The following is a 14,875-nucleotide window of genomic DNA, read 5'->3' as shown; positions in this document are numbered from 1 at the left end:
TCATAACAAGTCATCGAAAAACATATCACAAACGCGTTACACAATTTTCAGGGAATTCTTTGTAAAGAAAGAAACGAGAGCGGTGTATTCTCCGGCCGAAAATGAGATCGAACATCGCGATATCTGGCGCGGTATTCGTGCAACACAGGAAACTACTTAACGATAAAACGAGCAAGTTCTCGGAGCGCGCCTCGTTACCGCCGCGCCACGCCATCGAGTCCCCTTGTTATTTATCGCGTAGACCATTTTGCGGCCATAATAGGTGAACCGTGTCAGTCTCGCGTCGACACCTCTAAAACCACCCTACATATTATATCGGCGAGGATTCAGCAGCGAGTAAGACCCATTGTTCCCGGAGACACAATAGGACCATTTCCAAGCCAATCAAGCATTTCTGCAAAACAATTAGTACTTTCGCGTTTGCACAACAGCCGGTTAATTTGTAAGCCGCGATGTACACGCCGCGATTATCGATTAATCCTTTTCACGGACTATCGTTCTCTTTCCTCCACCCTTTCCCGTTCTTTTTTTTTTTTCTCTTTTTCCTTTTCTTCTCACATTTTTCTCCGCCACGACAGCCGGAAGTCGTTTCAACGACGGAGCAGAAAATTTTCTCTTCTCCATTTGTTCCGAAACGATGGAACATTCTTGACGGAACGGCGTTCGTTTTAAGACAGTAATAACGCTTTTTCGTCGACTTGGCCGAATTTCGCGAATGGCGAACGAGCAAAGCGGATGGCGATGTAAACGACGTGGGAGGGTAAGGTGGTCGTAAGACAGAGTGATAAACGGCGACGAAAGGTCTTAAGTTTACGAACCATTACGATCCATTAAAGTTTCACGGCGATCAGACTCCGGCATGAAAATTATTAAACAGTATTAGGCCACGTCGTTCCCGGAACGGGTCACTTAGCGGTGTCCGTAAACGTCCATTAAAGTTCAAGGTGTCGGTTAATGATTCAACGAATCCATCGGTCGGTCGGTGGGTTAGCGCAGGGGTTGGTGCGCTCGGTCGATTCGTTGCGAAAGTTTCTCACGGTTTATCGAGGCTCTGGGATTATTCCTGAAAGTTGAACGACCAACTGGACTATCAGGATCTCGTGAGGTAATTAAGCTTTGGTGGGCAGGAGCGTTTGCAAGGGAACATGGTCCGAGCTTGAACGTTTCGGAATCAATTGCTGCGCCGATGTAAATAACATTTAATGTCTGTATATTTTGCACTTTCGACTCAGTTACAATTAATTGATTTCTTAGTCGATCGCGTAATGCTGTTTCGGCACGCGTGATCCGCTTGCGGTCGAGCAACGAGATCGACCACCGACTACGAGGAAGAAAGAGTCTTTCATCGCGTACACGTAGAACGAGTTCTTTCTAAAATATCTCTTTGGCTTTGTATCTTCAGTTTGTGTGACTTCACGCGAGTTTCTTAGGATTCTTGGCCTAACGATTAACCTTTCCTTCAGTCTCCTCGATTTTTCCAGAGGAATATTTCTTCGTTGCGTCGAAGGCAAGCGGCTTCCGTCGCTTTCTCTCTCTCTCTCTCTTTCTCTCTCTTCCTTTCTCTCCCTCTCTCACACTCTTCCTCTCGCTCACATTCTAACTGCTCGTTCTTGCAACGAGCTTCTTTGGCTCGATTCTTTTTAGTTTTCTTTTTCTTATCTGTTTTTTTCCTCAGGGGTTCTCAACGAGATCGTACATCAACAATTAACACGTTGTTCGTCTCTTCGTCGTTTGCGCGTCGTTCAAGGAGGGGGAGGGCAGACAAACGAATCCTCGAACAGTTCACCACGTTCGTTCGATCGAAGCGCGTAGAGCACTTGAATGGCGGCAAGCGACGAACGACGAATCCACAGTATATAATAATGCCAATAATAATGAGCGTAAGCATAAAACGGCTTAACGTCTTACAACGATTTGTGAAGGAACCGGACCCCGGCTCTTTCTTGCTCTCCTGTACAATAGGAATTATATATAGAAGACGGAACATAAAGCTTTATCGCTTTTCGTAGTAGAAGAATGAAGCGGGAAGATCGATACTGTCGCATAATGGGACACCGTGTACCTCCAGGCTGCTGGTTATCTTTCAGACCTATCTGAACTATCAGACCTTCTACAGATATAGAATTTTTTGTCAACGCACAGGTACACCGTTTTGCATCTTTATCGAGTCTTTGTTCGCCAACGATTTTATCTCGAGTTAGTCCCATTTGGGTAGACGAGCTCGACGTTAGAGAGGCCGCGATCCTCAAAGTAAACGTATCGGGACGAAGAATTAAATTGATATGACTTTACGGTAGGTCGGTTGCTTTGGAAATTCCAATATACTCGTTCGTAATAGATTCGAAGACTATAGACGATAAGTTAGCTTTTCTTCATCCTCTGACTTTTATGTCGTTTGGTAACCGAAAACAAGTATCTTTATACGAAATGTAATACAAATCGACGATACTTCTACCTTCGTTGACGAGACTCATCGATCGAACAAGCGAATTTGATAAAAGTTTTTCAATAAAATGCCGGTATTTAATGGCGAAGACAATTGCGACGTGGAATTGGCCAACGGCGTGTTTAATCTCGAGATTGCTCTTCCGTAAAACGTTTATCGTGTTTTTCATCCGTGACCTTCGGTTATATCTTGTTCTGCGAATTTGTTGGTCGAAAGGGTCAAAATAAGTTGGGTGTAATAGCAACGAGTGCGACGCTTTGTTCATTACCGTACATCGCGTTATCTCGTTGTACGAGTGGGTTAATTGCTCGAGCCTCCTTAGGGAGGTATCGGCGGCAATACGATTACGCGATAAGTCTCGACCTTCCCGCCAGGCGTGGCTGCCTCCTCTAGGTTGGTTAAACAGTTTCTCGATTCAAGCGATATACAATCGTGCGAACGCTTTTACGAGCGCAACGTAAACGTAATCGCATTTCGTTGTATGGCGCAAAGGTTGCGGATAACGTAAGTTCGTGCGTGACGTATCGAAACGCACAGTTACTTGGAATTAGATGGAACAAAGCAACAGGAAGGAAAAGGACAGCAAAGGATGGTATTAGGAAGAGGGAAGGGAACGTTTAGCGAAATGATACGAAAGGGAAAGAAATAAATAAAATGGCAAGAAGGAACAGGAGTAGCAATCGTTCGTATAGATTCAACAACGATTCGAAGCAACATTGTGGCAGATCGATCGCCTTCGATCAGAGGAACGAGAGGATAGAAAAAAAAACGGGATAAAAAGGGCGACAAAGATGGATAGAGTGGAAAGAACAGCGGAGAATCCGTGTGAAATGTCTCAGGGCACGGAGTATGTTTCCTCGTTTTTGCAGTGTTCGCTATGTTTAACCGTAAACTCTTTTTTTCTTCTTTTTCATATTTTTTGTCTCCTTTTCCTCTTTTACCTTACATTCAACTTCTCGATTTTATTACTTTTTTTTTTTTTTCTTTTTAAATCTTCGCTATGGGCTTAAGTTCTAGTCGGAATTCTTACGTGCTAACGGGACGTGTGCCGTCCACCGTGGATCTTACGATTAGCAATCGATCGAACAGCGAGAATTATTCGAGGCCTCTGAACGACCTGCGAGGAAACGGTCAACGAAACGACGAACTTGAATATCGCCGATGCGAGCAAACGGGCGAACCGTTCGCTCCAACTAAAAATCATATGCTTTACTGGTGCTCTATGCTCTACTAACCGGTGCTCGTAAATATATTTCGACGATGGTCGAAGAGAGGAACTAAAAGTCGAAGAAACAACCGGCGACGATAGTCGTACGGTTGTCGAACGAACGATCTCCTTCGATCTCGCATCGATGACACTCGTAAATCTCATAAAATCAGCAATCTTCATCTTCTATTTACAACATGGCTAATTATAAGGTATCGATACTCTACACTCGTCCTAATCATCGGACAGATGTCCCTGATGCCAAGGAAGAAGAAGGTTTTCATTATTTGTTTAATTCTCCCGATCGTAGTAACGCACCTATCGTTAAGTTGTTAGGCAATAACGCAACAATACATATATACATCGTTTATAATTTCTACTGGCTTGCAGTATTTGTGTTGCATTACGCTTATACGGTAGAAAACTCAGATTCAATGTGCATCCACCTCTCCATTTCGTTCCGCACGCTTTTCTTCCTCCATTAGCGCGAGTGTCGCTCTCCGAGAATATCACCCCTCGTTCTCCACCTCCACTCTTTTCCGCTATCTACTTTACAAAGTTTTCATATCTTACGGTACAACTTTAGTTCTTGAAATGTTTCTAAGGAACGCGGCCCGACCGCCCTCTTATAACTCTTTTCTTATTTATATCGGCGTCGCGAACGAAGAAGCGAGTCCTCTCTCTATCGGGTCGCCGTTGTTTTTTCGCTCGTCGAATCTCATTTTTTTTTCTTTTTGCTCTTTGCCTTCCTTTTCTTTTCGTTTTTAGCGCGAGGACGCCGGGCCGTTGGAGAACGCGCGACATCCTCGATTCGTTCATCGAGGACGATACTATCGCGCGACGCGAGTCCAAATGGTCCTACATATACTTTTATGTTTGATTAATAACGCACCTTTTTATGTTTCTTTGGTGTCTCTACGAGAGTCGTGCAAGCGGTGAGTAAAGACGTCGATTTAAAGACAAACGTTGATCGATAGATCAAAGAGCAGAGATCTCGTGTATATATGTAGATATATAGATAGGAATACATTTCTTTTTTTTTTGTTTTAGTTCTAACCTATAGCGTGTATAGTACTTTAGAGAATGAGAGATAAAAGTGTACAAGTATAATAGTTTTTCGTGGGAGTAAAATGGAATAGAAATCTCGATACGTTTAGTGGGTATAGTAAGTTTAGTACGTTTAGCTTTATTTGTAGAAGAGACATGGCCAGCCCCGATACACCGATATATATCGCCAAGGAGAAACGTTTCGATTAAAAGAAAATACGAGCGATTCGACGAGCTGCGGCAACGAAAGTTACGTTTTTATCTCTCACGCCAGTTCGTCGGCTCGTTTCGCGAGTCTCCGATTTGCGCGTGAATCGTCGCAACGATAAACGATAGTCGTTCGATTTACCCGCACTCTCGTCAAATTGCTGCACGTTTCGCGCACAGACGACGACTCGCCGAATTGTTTGGTCCGAATGGAAGGTTCTCTTTGTAGAACGTTGGTCGTTTCGCGTATGCAGTTGACTAATCAACGGACGAAAGTCGAAACTAGCGTATACCGAAGAAACTATAGAGACAATATCGCGTTCAATAGACGATTCTTCTGTTCGAGTTTGCAATTACATGCTGGTCCAGACTGTGCGTATAACCGTAAAGTTTGATTCTTTTGATTAATTGAACGATGCAGATACCTTGTTTCAGTGATAATTTGCACAACAACCGAATCATAACCAGAAACTAACTGGCTACCACTGGTCCGCGCGATTTTTTTTATTTTTAATCGAACTTAGTTTACCCACGTTTACGCGTACAAACGCTACCTAGAAAATCGACTAGCTATGTTTCAGCTAATTTTTCCTTTGAAAATCACAGCAATTGAAGATGTTAGAAGTGAAAATAGATAATCAGTGGTAGCTATCGATGTTAAATCAGACTACTAACGCAGCCACATGATTCTATGTGATTGTCATAAAGAAACAACGAAATTGTCCTTAAAGGTACGCAACTCTGGGTAATATACGCGTATATATATATATATACATATAGATACGTAGAATTGATAATGACCAGAAGAACGGAATCATCGGGACCGTTTTCGATACGACTGAAAGTGATAAGTGCAGAAATGGAAATTGGTCTGAAGAATTCGATTTGATATATTCGGATAAAACGACGAAAATTCGTTCCGCGAGTCTTTTCAAGTCTTATATATATCTCAAGAATCTGCATCTACCGGTTTTGGTTCCTTTGTTTTCGATAACAACTAAATCCTACCGATCGATACTTCGTACGTAATCTAGAAATGCCAATTTCTAAACTAAAACCCTGCTAATTTCTATTCAACTAATCGTCGCGATCGTTCAACACCTTTGTATAGAAAATACAAAACGTATAAACACGTTGGCTCGGCGCCTAACAAAGTATCTTTTATTACATAAGTATTCGATTTAATCAACCTACGCGAGAACACTGTTCGCTCGATGCGTTTCTAGTTGTTCTAATTCGTTTAAATCGAGCCACCGATGGCTGATCGCCTCGAGGAGGCTCTTTTTGTTTCGCATTCTTTTTCTCCGCAGATACGCGGTTCGTATAACCAGCGGACCTGGTACAAAGTAAAAGAGAGAAAATGGGAAAGAAATCGGCGTCAAAGGAGACGTCGGTTCCGACGAGCATCGAATCACGCGAATTCGAGCTATCAATTTTGCTCGACCCGCAATGTCTCTCATCCCATGCGGCGTATTTGCAATCAATGTTACTCGCTCGAAGGTATCTGAAAACCTTTGCAATATCAGCGACAAATTTTAGCGAGTTTCTCTCGACTCTATGGAATTCCACAGAGGGTTTTCGTTATCGATTCGCGACGTCGACGGGAGCTGGGGCTGGCCACGCGAAAACGACCTTCTTAAATTCCAACAAATAGAGAATGTCCATCAAAGAGCAAAGCACATTTTCCGCTCGCTGTCGTTCGATTCTAAGTATCTACTTAAACAGCAAACATCGGTAGGCATGATTAAATGGAAAATCCTCGAGTGCCGCGAGCGAGCATTATAATTTCCATTACTTTCGGTTTACGAGGTTCTGCCCGGTGGTCTGCTTGTATTTTGTTTGCCGGGCTATTCGTTTCCGTTCGAGCGGAATGCTTTGGATCGTTTATTTTATCGCGACTTCAATTAAGAAATTAGTTGCCCGAGTTTCCAATTTGTTTCAGTGCGATACAATTCGGTGAAAGAAACGTTGGAATTTTGGCCAGACGATAGGAGCACGGCACTCGGCAACGTTCCCTTTAATCAGCGTTCGTTCTAATTCTAACGAGTGAAAAATACTTATCCGCGAGCTGTCGTTCGACAACGACACGAATTTCAAAATATTCCATCGAGTGAAAAAAGGTAGAAACTAATCGGTCGGTCCAGTGATCACGCGTCGACCGCGTGATGCAACGAAATCACCCGATGAGAATCAAACTCGTTTGTTCGCAAGGTTGGGGACGTTTCGCGACGATGCTCCTAATAGAAGAGAAAGAGGGGAAAAAACAAGGGAAGGAATGTAAAACGAGGATGAAGATAGTGCCGCTTGAAAAACGACGCTCGGCGAATAAAACGAGCGAATTCAAACGACCGTCCGTGGCATAAACACGCGGCCATTGAATTCGTTTTGTTGCAAGTCCGCTTAACAGGATTGAAAGGATCTTGCACGAGAGACTGGATGAAGAGTAATTGGAATAAATGCACGAAGAAGAGAGATCGTCCGTTTCCATAAATTCTCGCCGATAACGCTGCTGGACGTGTCGATCGTCGAGGTACGCGTAGCACTTTTGATTGCGTCTGATCAATCGCTTCCATTTTCTCCGTGTGCGACTCGGTGCAACTGGCTGCAACGTCTATAAAACACCCTATCGATCTTCCCATGTACTTGCACTACGAAATTTTGTATCCTGTGAATTTCAAGCGAGCTTCCGGCTCGTGTGAATTTCAATCGCCGGTGATGAATCGCGTCCGATCGCGAGAAAAACGGCGCGATGCGACGTGCAGGAGACGTCGTTCCTCGAAGGGAGCGAAGGAGGTTTAGAGTTACGATAGAACGATTCCGTTTGCAATGGTACATACGAGCGAAAAGTTAAGCATCGAACGTTACACGTTAGTAAAATGGCTATGTTAGCGAGCAACGGACAGCTGTTTAGACGGCCGAATTGCTCTCCGAAAGCAAATTGAAAGGTGAATCAGGTACTTAGTAGCAGAACGTATTTTCACGCGCATACCGTTTCCAGACGATGAAACGCACGGTTGCGACGAAGCACCTCGTTCAGAACAGAAATCGACGAGTTTTCTTCTTTTCTCTCTCTTTCTCTCTCTCTCTTTCTTTCTTGTTGGTTTACGGCGACGTTTCCCTTGCGATCGAAAGGCTTCGATAATTTTCTCTTGTATCGATGACGATCGTTCGTCCAGCAGTCGAACCTCGAGAACCTGGTAACTCTTCGGATCCCATTTACGGTTTATCACTTCAACGCTTTGCTATTGAGTGTCGTCTACATACGTCCTACTGTATGTGTATACTTATACATGTATATGTGTATATATATATATATATATATATATATGTATATCTGTATATGTATGTATATATATTAAATCTCTTTGAACGGTTCTCTTATTAAAATATCTATATCGTATGTGTATACATACACTATATACTTCTTTTCTCCTTTATACACACATATGTATATCTGTGATCTTTTTGGCTGACATCGCGACCGTGTGTGGTCGTTTATACGATGCTTTCGCAGATTTTGCTTCTTCTGTTTTAAAAATTTGCTTCACCCTACTAACATCGATTTCCCTCCCACCCCAACCCACCCCCGGAGCGAAATGGAGTGAAATAAAACGCGAGACCCTCGGCTGGGTTGTGTAAACGGTTATACGGCGTATACTTGAAGGTAGTACTCCGCGTAATTGGCTAAGGTTCACGAGGGATCGCGTGTTTTTTAACTCCGCTAGCGTCGTTTGCAGGCAGATCGAAGGGAAGAAACTCGACGGAGACCCCAACTTTCACATCGTGTTCCTCTGATTGATTTACTTTTTGTTCTCCCTCTCGCGGACCATCAGGAATCACCGAAATCGATTTAGAGATGCTCAAAAGCAAATGTACGCGCATGGCATTCGATAAATCGACAACTATGCACGGAATGTCGTACTATGCTTCGTCGAGATCGTTCCTCGATCGTTTCCCAACTGTGACCGAGTAGCTACGTACGAAGTTCAGATTTCCGGGCAATTTTCTACAAAGAATTTTTTAAGAAACGAACCTTGAAAGATTTCCTAGACCTAGAGCCGAAGCGTACAAAAGATCCTCTTAATTTGAAAACAAGCATCCCGATTAAAGATCAAATACACGTTGGTAGACTCGTTTCACAGCAAAAGCTGTTATTCTTGCGAGAGAAGGCTATTTCTTCGCAAGAGCTACTTCTTGCTCTTTCACGCGTTAAGTTGGGAAGTGTAATTGGCTCGGATAACATCTCGAGCCTCGTCAAAGAAACTAATTCGTCGTAGCCTTCGCTACCAGGATAATGGAAACATCGAAGAAGAATGATAGCTTCGATTTTCTTATGTGCGTTTGGTATTCGTTCGTCGAGCACCAACCATGTGTCTGCGACACCGTATAAACTGTACTGCTAGAGTAAATGCTGTTCCAGCGGTAACAGTGTGCGTGTATTTTCCTTTGAATTCCTTTCGACGTCGAGCTATTTGAAGCAGCCTTCCGACGACCACCAAGTGACTCAGAAGCTATCTTCAAACGACCTTCGAGTGTGATCTCACGGTGAAATTCTTTCTTCGCAGGAGAAGCATCGAAGAAACGCGATGAAGATTTCAAAATCGAACATTCTATCAAGCGTACCGTACAAGATTATATAACATGATTTTTAGAATTAACGAGCTCCAAGTCTCAGACTCTGTTTCTGTGGTAGATTCGGTTTGCTTCCATCTTCGACCCGACGCAAACGGAAACGCGGTAGCTCGGCGCAGATTGACGGAGTGTTCTCGCCGGAATTCCGGGTCGTCGGAGTTCCGCTTGACCATCCGGTGAATCTTTTCACCACTCTTCCGCGTCTTTTTACTCTGGCGCGCGCGTTCAAACCGTAGCCGCGTTTTCTCTTGCGTTTTTCTGCCTGCAAACGACTTGGAATTCGCACGAATTGATTCGCTCCCCGTGAAAATCCGCTTCTCCTACGTTTTGCGTCTACCGAGAGATTCTTCCCAGGTACACTGCCTTATTGGCCATTTCATCATGTCCTCGGACGAAAAGGGAAGCACGCCTATCCCTTGTACATCGTTTTGGAAATCGTTTAAAGGCTCTTTCGTAATCCGCTCGTAAATAACGAACACGATCACGATTTCTTTACGACTGGGCTCTTTTATCATTTTCCTGTTAATTACGCGCGATTCTAGGGAGATAAGGCTCGTTCGACGATCAGAGCGTGAATCATTCATCAGCTACGTCTGCAAATTTTAACGACCTTGATAATTTTTGTCGTTCCTCGGAGATTAATAGACAGCAGAATTCTCTGCTATATTTAATCGACGACGGAAAGGCGAGAATCAAGGACACGTCGATGAGAATCCGTATCGCGAGACTGATTCGTATCGCGGACGTGTTCTCCTCGATTACCTCGGTGCACGGTGAAAATAATACAGTAATACTTTAGTCAGTTACAACCTTTGCAGTGTTAGTTAAATCTCTACGTAACTATAGGTTTTTAGACGAGTGGCCGTTAAGGACACGTTCAACTACAATAAATTCAGCCACGTGTGGGGCCGGTCAATGTTTCGCTAAAATTAATCGAACAGTTGTTCTCACTGAGAACGTTTAATAAGTCACTGTGATTTTTCGAGTATCCGACGGATATCCGATATCAATGTCGAACCTCGAGCACACGGTCTCAGAAACTCACAATTGCTCGTGTCGATGCGGCTGTTTTTAACGCGTGCTCGCTTTCCTTCTTCGTATGCTTCTATTTTTTTTTTCTTTTTTCTTTTCCTTTTACATCGTACGTGCTCTACGTCGTTCTACTAATGTCCGTTCAATTGTTTTAACGTTACTGGACGCGTCAGGTGTTGAAGCGACCCTCGATCAAAGGCAGTGAACACCAATGAAAATTTCGACATTCGAACGAAGGCCGCCGTACACCGTGCACGCGTCTCTCATTATGTTTGTCGCACTACCTAATTTAATTCTTAATAAATAGCAAACATGTTTCATCGTGGTAACGATCTAAGCAATCGTTGCGGCGAGCTGGCTTATTATCGAGATCGCGCTTCTATTACTTTCTATCTCTCCTTTTATTTTCCGTTCGAGAGTCACGGCTCGATTTGTTGCGAATAGGCAAAACCACGGTCGAAACGAAATACTCCATCAGCGTATTGGCTAAATCGATAAGTACGTTCGATATAACGCGATTAAACAGGATGTTCGTTTAAATGGAATCTTGCCAGCGTCCGAGGGATTCTAATTTCGAACGTTTGTCTTCCTATTCGAAGAATCTTACCCCTTCGCGAGGGAGTCGGTGAATAATTTGCGCTTTCACTGTACATTGCCTTGCTCTCGCCGCGGTTATATATCTTCAACTTATTTATCTACGTGTAGTATTCCTGCGTGAGGTCGCGACTCGGATTTTTCTCATGCAAATCGATTCCGATCTACGACTTCTTTCGATATAACGGAACTCTACGGCCGCCCGGAAAACTTATCGCGATCGCGGGATCGCGAAAGAATCGATGAGCGTTCCGAAAGGAGCATCGTATGATAATATACGTTTATATAAAATTAGCGACATCGTTCTCTGGCGAAAGAGGAATGGCAATACAGTCCGCTACTAAAATACCATAGAAACCTGTGTTCCATCAAGGACTAAATAAATACGCTATTTATACGTACGTGTGTCTGTGTATATAATATATGTATATAATATATCCTTCTCTGATTTTTGTTATCTTGCATTCTATTTGATAAGAGCCGTGAACGTACGAGCCACGGCCGGAGACTAGAACGCGTTCCTTTCGTACGTCTTATTACGTTAAGTTATGTTTAAGGCAAACTCACTTTACTTCCTCGCACACGTAAGCTTCTCCTTTGTCCATCTCGTATATCCTCCCTTCTCCTCTTCTACTCACTTTTCTCTTCTACTTCTTCCCTTTCCTGTGATTAACTGCTTTCGTTCCTTTCCCAATTATTCGCTCCTTCTCACACATACTTGCGTTCTCTCTTTCTCACGCTCATTCTCTCAGGTACCTACGCACATGCACGCATTCGATAACGCCACGCGATCACGTTCGTTGTTGTTCATCCCGTGTGTGGGAGGGTGAAAGCTACCAGTGATTTTCCGGCGCACAGTTCAGACAGTTCGTTCGCCAGCGAAATCGCACCCTTTCGATTCCACTTCCCTTTTGTCCTGAAAGTAGCAACGATAAATCAGTTAGATAAAGAATTCCTCTCTCGGGCACCCGTCAACTCCTTATTATTCCCTTTCCTTTCTGCAAAGTAAAATTCGTTTGGTTCTGATCTCGCCGCACGAAACCGAATTCCATTCTACGCTGTTTAGTAGACCGACGCGGTTCTGACGCTATATTTAAGCTCTTAGACTGAGACCGTGCCAAGTATAGTAAGGATGATAGAATTTCCAAGCTACGGCAGAGCTAGAAATCTACCTGAACTCATTCGCAGTGACAGTGCTAGCAGTTTGCCAATTTCTTCTACTATATCGCCATTTTTCGCTCATATCGTAGAACTTCGAGTCCCGATAGGAAGATTCCACCGATAGGAGTTCGGTTAATCGGGCATTAGCTACAATTTCGTTCTACTCTGATAGAGTTCTACCGCGCTGCACTGAGAGTTGGAGAGAGTTCAAGGAATGCGTTCTGATTCATTGTGACGGGTTAAGCTCCAATTTTACATGTACTTTTGACTATAGAGATTAACTGGCTAAAAATCTACCGATCGTCCCACGACATGAAATTCCAGTCATTTTTGCAACTGCAAAATCGTCTAACATCTAAACGCACCTTCGTGTCTCCTTGTTTTCTTATCTCTCGCATACAAAACAAAGAAGGAAGTACAAAAAGGAACCATCGTAACGTATTTGTAGCATTGTAATAGCAAGGGACGTTTGGTTTTGTTAATATTTGAAGGAAACCTGTGCACGTTATACTTACCGAGAGAACGTTTCGTTGAGCACACGTCTTGGCGGACGCGACGAGTTTAAGATACACGCGGAGCGGTTGTAGGCCGATGTTTGCGAGCGTTGAACGGGCTCCTTTTAGAAGCCCTCGATGTAGCCGTAGGCCTCGAGGATCGACATAATGAGGTAGAACACCCAGAGGAAAAAAAGGACCAGCGACGTAATGAGCTTCGGTACGAAAGGTCCGCCGAGTTCGCCGCCAATGTTCTTCGTCCGCCTCAGTAGCAGAATCAGGATTACCAGGCAAGCTTCCGTGCAGAACAATGTCACGCAGAAGGCTAAACTGTTGCAAAGATTATTATTCTTCCTTTATTAATATCTCTCGCTAATACTTTATGTATAAACCTATCTGTAATTTATTTCTATTGGGATTATAACAGGACGTTATTCGTGCGAATTCGCGAAGAGGCAAACGGTTGGTTCGAGCAAAGTTCGTACAGCAAGAGTTCGTGGATCTTGTTCGTGGCGATTTTTCGCAATATTTCAAGAGCATTCTACGATAGAAGTTCATTTTTGAACAAGTGGAATCAATAGGCGAGACTCCGGTTAATAAGACACTAATTAAAATTTCGTCCCGATATACTGCAAATGTATTTTATATTTGACACAACTGTCGTCGCGTGGATCGAATTTATTTGAGCTTCTGTCACGCGAATAGAAAATAAGCGATAATCGGAGAAATTAGGAAACCTACTGTACGAACTGTCCCGTTATACGAGCTGTTTGTTCTCTAGCGAATAAATGGAGTTTGAAAATATAAACGGGAACAATAGACGCGTCTCATAACAAACGCGAAGTGAATTCCCGACGTGGGTGACGTCGAATAGACCGGAAATCTCGTTGTATTTCGCTGTGGAAAATCGCTTCAAAGAGTGACACATTGATAAAGAGAAATAAATCATAGTCTCTTTATGTCAAACGCGCGGTACCCGGAGTCATGTTATCAGATAATGGATGCAAAGTCGAATCGATCGATACCCGAAACGCAAAAACGATCGAGAACATTATAACGCCATCTGTGCACACACCGTGCAACTACAATCCTTTGGTGCCGCTTGTTCGCGTCGCATCTGTTGCCATTCGAATGATTTATGGCTTAACAACGGATCGATGTTGGACAATTTCGATTGAAAAAAAAAAGTCAATTTATTCTTAGATCGATCGTTTCACCGTTCATCCGGATAACTGACCGTTGCTGCATCTAGTGCATGTTTGTTTTCACGACGCGATTCCATTCCACGCCCGTGAAATATTCCCTGCGAAACGTTGGCCTGGGCGGATTCGAGTTTCGCGGAGAGATGAGCTCGAATAAGATTCGTGATACGTTTTACCTCGCCTTGGAAATTCATGCAAGGCAGGTTCCGCTATCGGCAGCCTAGCTCTGGCAGGCGAGAAAATTGGGCGCAGCTAGAGAAACGCAGCGTCTTACTCGGGGGAATGCATGATTACGACCATGAGTTACGGTTTGTGGTAAGATCGAGCCGTGCAGCTTGCATTCTGCAAACCACCGCTCGCGCGCGACCTAGAATATCTTGTATTTTTAATAAGACTTCAATATTCGATGTAGGTAACGAACCTTAAATTGCACATGCATTTTCCAAATACTACATTGGTATACTATTTTTGGACTAAAAATAACAAGCTAAATTTCTATTCCTATATCTAGCCCATGATTATTTATCTTTCTGCACTTTTGAAACAGACACAGCTACCGCCTTCAGACTTTTGAACGGGGTTGTACATTTTCCCCATCGAACAGTCTGTGAGTGTTTCGTTTCTTAGACGGGATACCGTATTTTGTAATTCTAGAGAATCATAACCCATGAGAAAAAATTGATACGAAATCCTACCGCTTTGGTCATCTACACGGTCGCTGTCGCGTTAAGAGCAATTTAGATTCCATTTTAAACCGTCAGATAAATTAACCTCTAAGACCGTGAACGTTCTTACCGAACCCTCAAACCGTAAACTTGGCTCTTTCACGTCCGATTTTTCGCACTTTTTAGGA

The 14,875-nt window shown here is 43.4% G+C and overlaps 1 protein-coding gene across 2 annotated transcripts in view; it reads right to left on the bottom strand.

Moving 5' to 3' along the window:
• Positions 1–1,189: 1,189 nt before the first annotated feature.
• The window catches only part of LOC132912772 (sodium/calcium exchanger 3), a 129,417-nt gene continuing 115,731 nt past the window's right edge, over positions 1,190–14,875 (bottom strand). Inside the window, exons 8-9 of one of the 2 annotated variants that reach the window (XR_009659269.1) lie at positions 12,842–13,150; positions 1,190–12,081 (exon numbers count right to left, since the gene is read on the bottom strand). Coding sequence is in view for 1 of the 2 variants with exons in the window: in XM_060970490.1 (XP_060826473.1) it covers positions 12,946–13,150 (205 nt within the window). In the remaining variant the exon portion in view is untranslated. Of the gene's footprint in view, positions 12,082–12,840; positions 13,151–14,875 lie in introns of those variants that run through there. The other variant, XM_060970490.1, reaches the window with a different exon arrangement.

Source organism: Bombus pascuorum, chromosome 12, assembly GCF_905332965.1.
Source record: "Bombus pascuorum chromosome 12, iyBomPasc1.1, whole genome shotgun sequence".
Taxonomy (NCBI): Eukaryota; Metazoa; Arthropoda; class Insecta; order Hymenoptera; family Apidae; genus Bombus; species Bombus pascuorum.
The sequence above is the reverse complement of the archived record's forward strand: the minus strand, read 5'-3'. Positions and strand labels throughout refer to the sequence as shown.